The 13,867-nt window shown below is 35.6% G+C and overlaps 1 protein-coding gene across 2 annotated transcripts in view; it reads left to right on the top strand.

The window, feature by feature from the left end:
- Rp1 (RP1 axonemal microtubule associated) overlaps positions 1–13,867 on the top strand; it is a 172,214-nt gene that overhangs the window by 40,307 nt on the left and 118,040 nt on the right. For both annotated transcript variants that reach the window (XM_078017164.1, XM_078017165.1), the window contains exons 6-7: positions 1,919–2,051; positions 10,501–10,652. In XM_078017164.1, coding sequence (XP_077873290.1) covers positions 1,919–2,051; positions 10,501–10,652 — 285 coding nt within the window. The remainder of the gene's footprint in view (positions 1–1,918; positions 2,052–10,500; positions 10,653–13,867) is intronic.

Genomic DNA, 13,867 nt, shown 5'->3' with positions numbered 1-13,867 from the left:
TTTTTTGTTATGATATATTTACATCATATAATTTCAAAATAAATGATCTTTAACTAAACCAGTTCTTAGAGAGCAGAGAGTATCTAGTTACATATTCCTGATATTGTTGACAAACTTGTTCTTCTACAGTTTTGGAATATGTGAGAAAATTAATAGAAAATTCATGGAAGATGAATAATTACTTAAGACAGACTTTTTATTCTACCAGTAGAAATGAATAGTTGTTACTTATGCCATCTTCTCTACATTAAAGTCACAAAGCATCCTGAAGCAGAATGAAAAATTAATATAAAATCTAGTTTGTGAAAATATAGGATGTGGATGTTAGATTTCAAAACTCAAAATTATTGCCTGGCTTTTATATGCAATAATGTTCTCTTTTATGCCATATAGAGCTTTTGATGTATGCTATTAATGCTTAGTGTGGTGGTATATGCCTACTATCCCAATGACTCAGGAGGCAGGAGGATGACGAGTTCAAGGCCAGTCTCGGTGATTTAGAGAACACGCAGCAATTTAGCAAGACCCTGTCTCCAAATAAGCAACAAAAACAAAACAAAACAAACAAACAACATAAAACAAAAAAATGACTGGGAATTTAGCTTAATGATAAAGCACCCCTGAGTTCAATCCCCAGTACCAAAAGAAATAAATCATGATATTCAAATTGATACTTTTAATAATTATATAATATCATCTTTTCCCTTTTTCTCTGTTTAAAAACTGATTATAAAAATTATCATTAATGATTATACTATCTCATTTGATTGATAACCAATAAGAAATATTATATTCATTATAATGTTGGGATGCTAAGATAGTTGTTAAGTTGTCTGAAAATATTATGTACTATTGCAGAGGAATGATATAAAAATCAGTCTGAAAATTCCTATTCTCTTTCTCTCCATGATAACTACTTACTTTTTGCAAGACAATTTGTTTGCCTGAGGTTTACCTCACCTCTATTTGAGTACCAGTAAAGAAGACACTCTTTTTGGGATGGGGTTGCTGGGGATTTAACCCAGGGCCTCAAAGATGTTAAGTATGCACCCTACCACTGAGCCAGCCCCCAAACATTTCTTAAATCAAAGTTTAATTCTGAGTGAATAAAATCTTCATGTAATTCATCTCAATTAATATGCTGATAATAGGTTGGAATTTTTCTGTTTAGTTTTTATAATTCAGTTTAGAAGTTTGAAGTTTGACATTTTAAAGAAGCCAACTTATACCTATAACCTGAAGGGATTTGAGTGAAAACTCTGCTTTCATATATAATACCAACAGTGATACAACATTTCCATAAAATAATCACATTGCTTTTAGGAACTTAATTCTTTCACTTTTAGTTGGGGAAGAGTACAAGATAGAAAGTTAAAAATGCCGGTTTATTTTCTGTTTCTCAAATGATTAGTTTTGGCCTTAATAGTTTAATTGCAAACCAATGATTATTCTCCGTGGTTCTCAGGGAGACTTTCTAAAAGTGACATTGTGTCTGAAGTGTACTTGGAATGCATTTATAAATGTGAATTCCTGGATCTGTGTGAGACTCACAAACCTTAAAGTATTAGGTCCTGAAGATTTGCTTTTTAATGATATAATTTCTAAAATACATTAAATTACATCATTAAAACTCTTAATAACATAAAACTTGGGAGAAATTGGCATGTTTCATATGAACATTTCAAAACAGAAAAATTACAAATAGAAACATTTCAAAATAATAAAAAGAAATGCCATTGTACAATAAAAGATCAAATTGGAGTAAAAAGAGTAAATATGCTTTTTTGGGGCAAATAATCCATAATTTCTTATATTAAAAAATGTAAAATGGTTTCTGAGCTAAGTGGAGTGTTTGGACAAATTTTGTTGGAGACTTTGATAGGAGATTCTTTTGCAAGTAATATTGTTGCTATCGTAGATACAGTTGCAGAACATGAATTCTGGAGAAGAGTTTTATATACCTGTACAGCGATGGTTGGCGCGAGATCAAGAGGATGGAGAAATCTGCCGAGAATTGCCTCTTATAAATAGAGGACAACCCATCCTTCCAGGTAGGAACACTCCAAACCCAGGCAGCACAAAAAAACCCTCGTTTGCCTAAATGTTGAAGGACAGGGAACTCAATGAATGCATGAAGAATAAATGAATGAATGAATGATTAAGGACTGCTAGTTTCTTATCAATTACCTCTGCTGCTGTGCCAGCTGCATCTAAATGTGCTTTAGTTGTTTCACATGCTGGCATTCAAGAATATGTTCTTGTCACTGTTAGCCCTGTAGGAAGGTCAACTAAAGTGCCTCTCAATCAAAACAAGAAAATTAATTCTTAGAAGGTCATGAGAAAATTGAATGTCAAATGAAGCGAAGGGCTAAGGCATGCAAGTTAACGTGTACTTTTCCCACAAGGTTCTACCGTGCTTTTGAAAATTGATCTCTTTGATCAGGAATTGAAAACACAACAGCTCAATGACTTTCTAAACATTTGCCCAGAAGCAGAGATATGTTCAAGTTTTATGTACTTGTGGCTGAGACTAGTTTTATCAAGTGCGGCTCTTGATACGCTTAGAATTAGGTAGTGACTGTTCCCCACCACAAGAATCCAGGGTGACCTTGTCTATAGAAGCTATTTGTTTTTGGGGTCTAGTTACTAGCCTATGTTTTGGAAGATAATGGGAAAAAGGTATATGAGAATTATTAAATTGACAATTGGTAAATAGAAATATTTTTCCAATTTAGGCGGTGTCCTGCCATAATGTTATCTTGTAGTTTTCTAAAGAAAAAAATAGTAAAAGTATTATCTGCAGAATAAGAAGAGACCCACAATATCAGATAATCTGACATTTGGCTTACCTATTTGTGTAACTTTCTGATGGAACGTAGACTGGTAAAACATTTGCGCAGACTGATAATTTCCCTGTGGTTTTTAAATAAGGTGCGCTAATAAATTTTCTTGGGTTTCTGAAGCTAATGTATTTTGAAGACATGAATAGCCCCAATTTACTGAAAAGTGAAGATTGTATGAGCATTGTTCTCAAAATTCATAAAAGATTTTCTCACTATTTGTAAGTATTTTTCTTACCATTCTTCTTTATCATTCCACATGTACCACCTGAAAGAAGTTCACCAGGTACCCTATTCTATTACTATTAGTAAAAATTTAGGGGTTAGAAATGATTTAGAGGCTATATTTGCTTTTTCCTCTCCCCATTTTAATTGCAAAATTCTGATCAAAAGAGACGTACTCTAGAAACACATACTGATTTTCTTTGCTTCCCCTGTAGTGCTTGGTATTTATTAACAGACATTTTTCTTTTCAATTTCTCCACTTGGCTTGGTTTTCTAACCATACTCTATCATGTGCTTTGTATACTCTGTGGTAGGTTAGGGATAAATGAAGTAAATGGGTAGCTGACTCTAATAATTTTTATCTAATATCCTAGCAATGATTGATGTGATATCTGAAATGATGTCATTATAGACAAGCAGCAGCCTTCACTAGAGGTAGACACATCATTTCTTAGGGATATAAATAAGGCAAGCTTCACTAGTATATATATATATGTATTTTGCTATATTTTGTTCCTTTAAGTTCATGAAGAGTTATGGTAGTATTTGTTATTTAAGACAAAAGGAACTCTGACAGAATTTGCCTGTTTATCAGTATACTATCATATATGTACCTGAAAAATACGTTTTCTCCAGTGGTGGTGCATGCCTGTAATCCCAGCAGTAGGAAGGCTGAGGCAGGAGGATCACAAGTTCAAAGCCAGCCTCAGGAAAAGTGAGGTGCTAAGCAACTCAGTGAGACCCTGTCTCTAAATAAAATACAAAATAGGGCTGGTCATGTGGTTCAGTGGTTGAGTGTCCCTGAGTTCAATCCCCGGTACCCCAAAAGAAAAAAAAATACATATATATATATGTTTTCTTATTATGGAATTATTTTCTTGAAGAGGATACAGGTTGTTAAGAAAACTGAGCAAAAGTGAGTTTCTCGGATTGGTGAGCTATTTATAAAATTTTTATTTTTTATTGTGTTAGTAAATAACACAAACATTAAATTTACTATCCTAAACATTTTTAATCATACTCTTCCCTATGATTAAATGTATTCACATTGTTATGCAAATGGCCTCCAGAACTTTACCATCTTACAGAGCTGAAACTCTGTACCATTAATTTGTAATCCCTCCTGCCTCACTGCCAGCCCTTGGCAACCACCTTTCTACTTTTTGTTTCTGTAATTTTACCTACTTGAGATCCCTCATCTGAGTGAAACCATATAGTATTTATATTTTTGCGATTTGGTTTCTTGCCCTAGAGTAATATCCTTGAGGTTCATCCATAGTATAGTGTTCCCATAGTACAAGGGTTCCCTTCTTTGAAAAGGCTGAATGATATACTACAGTTTCTTTGTTTACTTAGCAATGGACATTTGGGTTGCTTTCACTTCTTGGCTACTGTGAATAGTGTTAAAACAAACCTGCATGTGCAATTATAAATATCTCTTTCAGAATCTGATTTGAAAGCTGCTGGATCATATAGTAATTCTCTTTTAATTTTTTTGAGGAAACTCCATACTGTTTTCCATAATAATTGTAGCATTTTACATTTCTACCCACAGTGCACAAGGGTTCTGATTTCTTTCTATACATTTTCTTCAACACTTGTTTTCTGTTGTATTGATATGGGCCATTCAATGGGTAGCAATTATTTATCCTTGTAATTTTTATTTGCATTTCTCTAATAATTGTTGGTGTTGAGTTTTTATAATTATTTATCCTTGTAATTTTTATTTGCATTTCTCTAATAATTGTTGGTGTTGAGTTTTTATATTCTTGTTGACCATTTGTATTTTTCTTTAGAGAATTGTCTATATTCAAACTCTTTGCCTTTTGTGTGTGTGTGTGTGTGTGTGTGTGTGTGTGTGTGTGTGTGTGGTGGTATTATTGAATTGCAGGATTTTCTTTTATTTTCTGTATATTCACCCCATAGTAGACATATGAATTGGAAATGGTTTCTGTAACTTCAATGGATGCTTGTTCACACTGTGTTTTCCTTTGCTTCTTAGAGTTTAAGTTTGAAGTAGTTCTGGTTTGTCTATTTTTGCTTTTGAAATCTGTGATTTTGGTGTCATACTCAAGAAATCATTGCAAAATTTTATAACTTGAAAATTTTCTCATGTTTTCTTTTAGAGTTTTATAATTTGGGGTCTTGTATTTAGGTCTTTATATTTTTTGAGTTAATATCTATATATGATATAAGATAAGGGTTAGGGTTTTTATAAGCTGAAGGCCTATTGCAACCCTGCATTAAGCAAGGCTGGAGGTGCTCTTTTCCTAATGATGTGCTTTCTTCTTGTGTCTTTGTGTCAAAGTTTGGTATTTTATAGTATTCCACGCTTCTTCTTACTACATCTCTTATGGTGACACATGATCAGTGATTTTTTATTTTTACTCTTGTCTTTGTTTTGGGGCTGCACAAACTATGTCCATCTAAAGTGATCTTAATGCACGGATGTGTGTGTGTGTGTGTGTGTGTGTGTGTGTGTGTGTGGACCACTCCACCAACCAGCCATTACTCGCCCTCCTTAGGTGTCCTTCCTCTTCAAAACACAAAAATATTGACATTTGCCCAATGAGTAAAGTTACATTGTTCCCTAAATGTTCAAGTGAAAGAAAGTCATACGTATCTCCCTAGAAATGAATAAGAAAAATCTAGAAATGAGTAAACTCAGTGAGGAATGCATGTTAAAAGCCAAGACAGGTGGAAAGCTAGGCCTCTAGCATCAGTTAGCTATGCAGTGAATGCAAACGAGGAGTTCTTAAAGGAAATTAAAAGTGTTGCTCCAGTGAACACACAAATGATAAGAATGAAATAACCTTATTGCTTACATGAAAAAAGTTTTAGTGGTCTGGATAGAAGAGCAAATTGGCCATAATATTTTCTTGAGCCCAAACCTACTCTATATGTGCTCTAAATGTGTAAAATAAATTGCAATTCATTCCACTGTCATATATAACAACAACAACAACAACAACAAAAAGCCCATGTGATTTCATTGTGATATTTGTTTTATTACAATAGTCTTAATTGCATAGTCTAGAGCAAGGACCTAACTTTCTTAAATTCTATAAAGGCAAGTGAGGAAGTTCCCAAAGAAAAGTTTTTTTTTTTTCCTCCCCATTGTTAGTACTGAAGACTGAATCCAAGGGCAGTCTACCTTGTGCTACATCTCTATTCTTTTTTTATGTAAAAAATATTTATTTTATTTGTGCATTATAATTATACATAATGTGGAAATAGCAGCCCTTTTTATTTTTTGAGACAATTTCTCCCTAAGTTTCCAAGGCTGGATTCAAACTTGTGATCCTCCTGTCTTAGCCTCTTGAGTGTCTGGGATGGTAGGCAAGTACCACCATGCCCAGTACCAGAAAAATTTGAAGCTAGCATAAGGTTTAATGAAAGTAGTCTCTATAACATTAAAGTGCAAGTACTGATGCAGAGGCTGCAGCTGGTTCTCCTTAAAAGATCTTGCTAAGATCATTGACAAAGATTATCAGTTATATTATGATGAACATTTTATCACAGATTTTCAATGTTGAGACACCTCATACTGGAAGAAGATGCCATCAAGGTTTTCCAACGACAGAAATCAATGTCTGGCTTCAAACCTCGAAAGGACAGAATGATTCTCTTGTTAGAGTCTAATGTTGTTGGTGATTTTAAGTTGAAGTTGGTGCTCATTCACTATTCTGAAAACCCTAAGTTTCTTTAGAATGAAATGGAATCTACCCGTGCTCTGTAAATGGAACAGCAAAGCCTGAGTGATGGTACATCTGTTTACAACATAGATTACTGAATATTTTAAGTTCAGATAAAAGTTTCTCTTATTATTGCTCATTGACAATGCCCTTGTTCACCCAAGAGTTCTTGTAGAGGTGTACTCTAAGATTAATGTTGTTTTCATGCCTGCTAACATAATATCCCTCCTGTAGCTCATAAATCAAGGAATAATTTAAACTTTCAAGTCTTATTATTTAAGATATTCATGAGCCTATAGCTGCCATTGACATTGAGTCCTTTTTTTTGGATCTGTGCAAAGTAATTTGAAAACCTTCTGGAAGGGATTCACCATTGTACATGCCAGGAAGAACATTTGTGACTCATGGAAGGATTTCAAAATATTAACATTAACATAAGTTGATTCTAACACTCATGGGTGACTTTGAGAGGTTCAAGACCTCAGTGGAAGAAATAACTGCATATGTAGTAGAAATAGCAAGAAAACTAGAATTAGAAGTAGACCCCGAAAATGGAACCGAATTGCTGAAATCTCATGATAAAAGCTTACAGGATGAGGAGTTGCTTCTTACAGATGGGAAAATAATTTTTTTTTTTTTGGAGATGAAATCTACTCCTGGTGAATGTATTGTGAAGATTATTGAAATGCAACAACAAAGGATTTAGAATATTACATAAACTTAATTTGTAAAACAGTAATAAATTTTGAGAGGGATGATTCCAATTTTTAAAGAGGTTCTACTGTGTATAATGTGTTATCAATAGTATTGAATGATACAGAGAAATCTTTCATGATAGGAAATGTCAATCAAGATGGCAAAACTTCATTTTTATCTCAAGATTTTGCCACTGCTACCCGAGCTTTCTGCAAAAACCACCATCAGGAGGCAGCTATTAACATCAAGCAAAAAGATTATGACTGGCTGATAGCTCAGATGATTATTAGAATTTCTTAATAACAAACTTTTTCAGTTAAGGCATGTGCATATTTTAATGCTATTATTGCATATTTGGTAAACTATGGTATAATATAAACAAAGCTTTTTTTGTTGTTGTTGAGATGGGGTCTTACAATGTTGCCACAGTTAGCTGTAAACTCCTAGGTTCAAGCAGTCCTCCTGCTTCAACCTCCCGAGTAGCTGTGGCAATAGGTCTGCGTCAACACATCTTGTCCACTGTTAGCATAATTTTTATGTATGCATTGTATAAACAAAAGGTCCACATGATTGGGAGGAATAGACAAATTCTAGATAGCACAAAAGTATGGGAGGGGAAGGGAAGGGCATGGAGTTAAAAATGATGGTGGAATGTGATGAACATCATTATCCAAAGTACATGTATGAAGACACGAATTGGTGTCAATATACTTTGTATACAACCAGAGATATGAAAAATTGTGTCCTATATGTGTAAATTAAATTATAATTCATTCCGTTGTCATATATAACAACAACAACAACAACAAAATCCATGTGGTTTCATTGTGATATTTGCTTTATTGCAATAGTCTGGAAACAAATCTGAAATATCTCTGAGGTATGCCTTTAGTGGAGAAAAGTTATTGTTAGAGCAACATTTCCAAGTTAACAATATAGAAAAAAGTGAACTTCTCTCAAAGATTACTGCTTATCAATTTTGTTTCTATGAGTCAGGTGTGTGGAAATATTACTGGTATGAAAATCCAAAGAATGGAATTGGTACCAGAGGAATTGTGCTCATGAGTACATAGAACAGGAGTCTGATTCTTTCTCCTTCTGGAAGTCCACACCAGGAATATTATTATTAGATCCTTTGTTATTATCCCACAGATCCCTGAGGCTCTCTGGTCTTTGCTTTCTCTTTTTCTTTTTGGTTTTGGGGATTGAACCCAGGGGGTGCTTAACCACTGAGCCACATTCCCAGTCCTTTTTATTTTTTTAATTTGAGATGGTCTCACTAAGTTGCTTAGGGCTCCCTAAATTGCTGAGGCAGGCTTTGAACTTGCAATCCTCCTGCCTCAGCCTCCTGAGTTGCTGGGATTACAGGTGTGAGCCACCATGCCCTGCTCTGGTCATTTTTATAGAAAGGTAATTTTCTGTCTTTATGTTCACGGGTGTTTTCCTTGTGCTTTTCATTCTACTCTTGAGACTAGTCAGAGACTTTTAAAATTTTAGTGGGATTTTTTTTTAAATTCTAAAACTTCCATCTGGATCTTTTTTAAGTTTTCTATTTCATTGCTAAGACTATTTTTTTAAAATTGTTTCTTCATTCCCATTTCCCATGTGAGTTGAGATTTTTGTGATTCTTAATAGTATAAGTAATATCCTGAATATTTTACATGTTATTATATGAGACATTGGTTCTTATTCAAATCTTGTGGAGAATGTTCATTTTTTTTTTTTAAGCATGCATATGACTTCTGGTTAGTTTCAGGTCACAGATTTCAATCTGTCTTCTGTGGTCTGTTTCTAATGTCTGTTCAGTTTTTAAAGGCTTTATAGATCCCTAGATCCTCTTTTTGGTCCTTTAGCTGAAAAACTGGGACTTGCTACTCTATTGGATTGTGGATTTCTGCAGTCTTTTCTGTCTAGGGCTAAGCAGTGGCAGGACAGAGAAAGTAAAGCAACAGGGTTGGGGGCACGGGGTAGGGCTGTGGCCCCTCTCTACTGAAGCCTAGTTTCACTGAATTGAAGAGAAGGTTCTTATGTGCTGTTGTTTCCAGACACTGAAATGTAAGAGAATAGAGAATGAAGGATATGGAAAACAGGCCCCAGGGAACTTCCCTTATCTCCAACTGTTCCCCTCCTGCCCTCCTGCCCTGTGCCTGGGGAGACATCTGTGGTAAATTGGAGGTTTGTCATTGCAGCAGGACAAAATAGAAGCCCAGGCCTCAGCCAGAGGAAAGGCCAGAAGGGAAAATGGGGGTAACTCAGAAGGGACTCCCAAGTGACCCCCACTGTAGCTGAACTGGCTGTCCCCAGTACTGAGCACCTCTGTTCTCTATGCACACCTTTTGAAGGACATGCAATATAACAACCCCCAAGGAGAAAGGGAGAGTAATGGGTCCTGAACTTGTTGCAATATTCTTTATCTACAACCCTTTCCCTGGCTGCCCAAGGTCTACCTCCAGCTGCAACCAACACATTTCCTCCTAGGACTCAGCCCCTCTAAACCCTATCAAACTCAGACCCTTATCAGAGCCAGTTGCCATTTATCCTCTTGAAAATGTGTCCTTCCACTGCTTAGTAAAGCAGGGCTGATCTGTTTGAGGTCTGTCTCTCTTTTTCTTTTTCATCTGCTTTCAGAGAAATGGAGGGGTGGGGAGGTAGAACAACTACCTTTTCTATGTGTGGAGAGTTCATGTTTTTGCTTCATTAGTCAGAACTAGAGGTCTTCTTCTGAGCCCTCTGTAGCTGAGCTCTAGTGAGTTCTTTCCAGCTTTCTCATGCACTGAATCCAGGCTGGAGGACTGTGGTGAAGATAAATGTCAACTTATTAACATTTGCTGTTTCTTTACCTTCTGGTCTTTCCCAATCCTCCTGCTCCTATGCACTGCCCAGTCTTCATATAGCTGTGGCATGCATTCAGCTAAGTTTTCATAACCTGCAATCAATGAGAGTGACTTACCTAGAACTGGAATGGTTGATTAGATTTATGTACTTAATTTTTAGTTACAGAAGTAATGCTTGGCACTTAAAGCCTATTTTTCTTCTGTTATCAGTGACAAAATACGAAGTGTTTGTGGCAACAGGTGAGCTATGGAATGCTGGAACAGTAGCAAATGTCTACATTTCTATCTACGGGAAAAAAGGAGACACAGGATCCAGACAACTATTTAGATCAAAGAACTCCTGTAAATTTTTAAGAGGACAAGTAAGTAAACAAAAATTCCTTTGTCTGATTGAAAAAAAGATTTTTCCTTGTGGCTCAAAAACAAACAAACACGTAAAATAAGATTTCCTATCTTTACCATTTTTAAGCAGATTTTAAGTGCATTTCTAAGAGCATAGTTCAGTAGTGTTCAGTGCACGGTGGTGACAGTATGTCGCTTATAGTGGCTCAACATAACAATTTTTCGACTTTATCAGAAAAGCAGTGTGCAAGTAATATGCAGCCAGTAGAAATCATATCTTGAATTTTGATCTTCTCTTGAGCTATCAATGGGTAAGATGCTCTATTCTGATGCTGAGTAGTAGCAGTGAACCACGACTCCTACCAGTCACATTATCATGAGAATAAGCGGCTGAAACTCTATCTGCCCTGTGTTGCTGAGCACTGATATTGAGTAGGATAAGATTTTCAGCTCACTATTTTCAAGTTACAGTGGATTTATTGGGATGTAACCCCACTGTAAGTCAAGAAGCATCTGTATTCACATTGTTATGCAATAGCAGGTCTTGAGAAATTTTCTGTCTTTCCGAACTTGGAAATCTATAACCATTCAATAACAACTACCCAGTTCCCCAGGTCACCACCACTCTACTTTCTGTTCATGGGAATTTGACTACTTTCATTCGGTACATCATATTATACAATAATTATCTTTTTGTGACTTTTTTGAATTAGCATAATGTCCTTAAGATTCATCCATGTTGTAACATGTTAGAAGATTTTCTTTCTTTTTTACTGAATAATATTCCATTGTGTGTGTGCACACACTATATTCTGTTTATTGATTAATGTGCATCTGGTAATGGACATTTGGGTTTCCGCTACCTCTTAGCTATTGTGAATAATGCAGATACATACATAAAGTACAAATACCTCTTTGAGATCATTCATTCAGTTATTTTGGATCTATTCCTAGAAGTGAGATTGCTGTATCATATTGCAGTTTATTTTAAATTTCTCGAAAGTACAAGGGAATACTTAAAAATATAGTCTGATCACAAAAATTAACCTAAAGTTTTATGTATTTTTCTTGATTATTTGTAGTCTCTTGCCTTTTTATCCTGCCCTAAAAAAATTAATTTTGATTTTGAAGCACATGTGTAACCAAGTCAGTGCATCTTCTGATTAAGCCTATGAAACATTCCCATCAAAGAGGCTCAGATTAATTCACAAGGTTCCTCATGATCTGCATCCCACCCATGCCCTTCTCCTGTCTCCCCTTCCACCTTTCCTCTTGCTCATTCCACCCACCCACATTGTCCTGGAGCTGTTCTCCAACATACCAGCTTGTATATCTTGGGGTATCCAAGTTATGCAGTTATGCCTGGGGTGTTGTGCTTGCAGGTAAGCACCTCTTCTAGACTTCAGACATAACTGCCTGTGTTCAGTCCTGGCTCCATCGCTTTGCGCCTACGATCTTGGCCAAGTTCTATTCCTCTCTGTGCCTCAGTTTCCTTATTTATACAATGGATTTATTACCTAGCTACCCAGTTTATAGGTTGATTGTGAGAATTAAATGAGCTCATGTATGCAGAACACTTAAAATAGTTCCTGGCACATGAGGACACTAATGCTCCCTTGGGTTTGCACGAAACCCCTTTCTTTACCTTCTTCAGGTCTTTATTCAAAGAAGGCTACTGTGACGTTCTCATTTGATATTACAGCCTTCTACCACTTCCTCTCCCCATTTCCATTTTTTAAATTATTGGTTCTTTTAAATTATACATAACATTAGGATTCAGTTTGACCTAATTATAAATGCATGGAATATAATTTGTCCTAAATCAGTCCTCAGTTACTTCCCTTTTCCTTCCTCTTCCCTGCCCCCCCATTCCCTTCCCTCTCCTCTACTCCTTCTGCCATTTATTTACATTTTTTTAAAATTAGTGTCTTGTGGATATACATATTGGTGAGACTCACTGTAGTACATTCATAAGAATTTTAGATAAGAGTCATTCCACTGTCTATTCTTATCTTATCTCTCCTCCCTTCCCTTCATTCCATTTTATCTACTCCACAGATCTTTCTTCTATTTTTTTTATCCTCTTGCTTATTTTGGATTAGATTCTGCATATAAGAGAAAACATTCAATCTTTGGCTTTTTCAACTACCTTATTTCACTTACCATGATAATCTCCAGTTCCATCCATTTCCTGGCAAATGTCATGAAGTCATTCTTATGGCTGAGTAATACTCCACCACATTTTCTTTATCCACTCATGTGTGGAAGAGCACCTAGGTTTGTTCCATAGCTTGGCTGTTGTGAATTGTGCTGCTATAAACACTGAAGTGGATGCATCTCTGTAGTATGCTGATTTTAAGTCTTTTGGATATATACCAAAGAGTAGGATAATTGGGTCAGATGGTGGTTCCATTCCTATTTTTTTGAGACATCACCATACTGCTTTCCAGAGTGGTTGCACTAAATTGAAGTCCCACCAGGAATTGTGTGTTCACCTTATCACCTGCATCCTTGCCAATATTTATTGTTATTTGTATTCTTGATAATTGCCATTTTGACTGAAGTGAAATGAAATCTCAATATAGTTCTGATTTTCATTTCCATAATTGCTAGAGATGTTAAACATTTTTCATATATTTGTTAACCATTGTATTTCTTCTTTTGAGAAATATCTGTTTAGTTCTTTTGCCCATCTATTGATTGGTCTTTTTTTGGGGGGGGGTGTTAAGTTTTTTGAGGATTTGAATGTCCTATCTGAGTAGTAGGTGGCAAATATTTTTTCCCATTTTGAAGGCTTCATCTTCACTCTCTTGATTGTTTCCTTTGCTGTGAAGCAGTGTTTTAATTTGATGCCATCTCATTTATTGATATTTGATTTTACTCTTTGTCCTTTAGGAGTCTTGTTAAGGAAGTTGGTTCCTGTGCCAATATATTAGAGTGTTGGTTCTGCATTTTCTTCTAGCAGGTGTAGGGTTTATGGTCTGATTCCTTGGTCTTTGGTCTACTTTGAGCTGAGTTTTGTGTAGGGTGACAGGGGTTACGTTTCCTTCTATTATATATGGATTTCCAATTTTCCCAGCACCATTTATTAAAGAGACTAGCTTTTCTCCAATGTATGTTTTTGGCACCTTTGTTTAGTATGAAATAACTATATTTATGTGCATCTGTCTGTCTTCTATTCCAATGCGCCTGTTTTGGTACCAGTACCATGCTGCTTTTGTGGCTGTAGTTCTGT

The sequence above is a fragment of the Ictidomys tridecemlineatus genome, chromosome 7 (genome assembly GCF_052094955.1).
Source record: "Ictidomys tridecemlineatus isolate mIctTri1 chromosome 7, mIctTri1.hap1, whole genome shotgun sequence".
Classification (NCBI taxonomy): domain Eukaryota; kingdom Metazoa; phylum Chordata; class Mammalia; order Rodentia; family Sciuridae; genus Ictidomys; species Ictidomys tridecemlineatus.
This window is presented reverse-complemented; position numbering and strand designations above follow the sequence as displayed.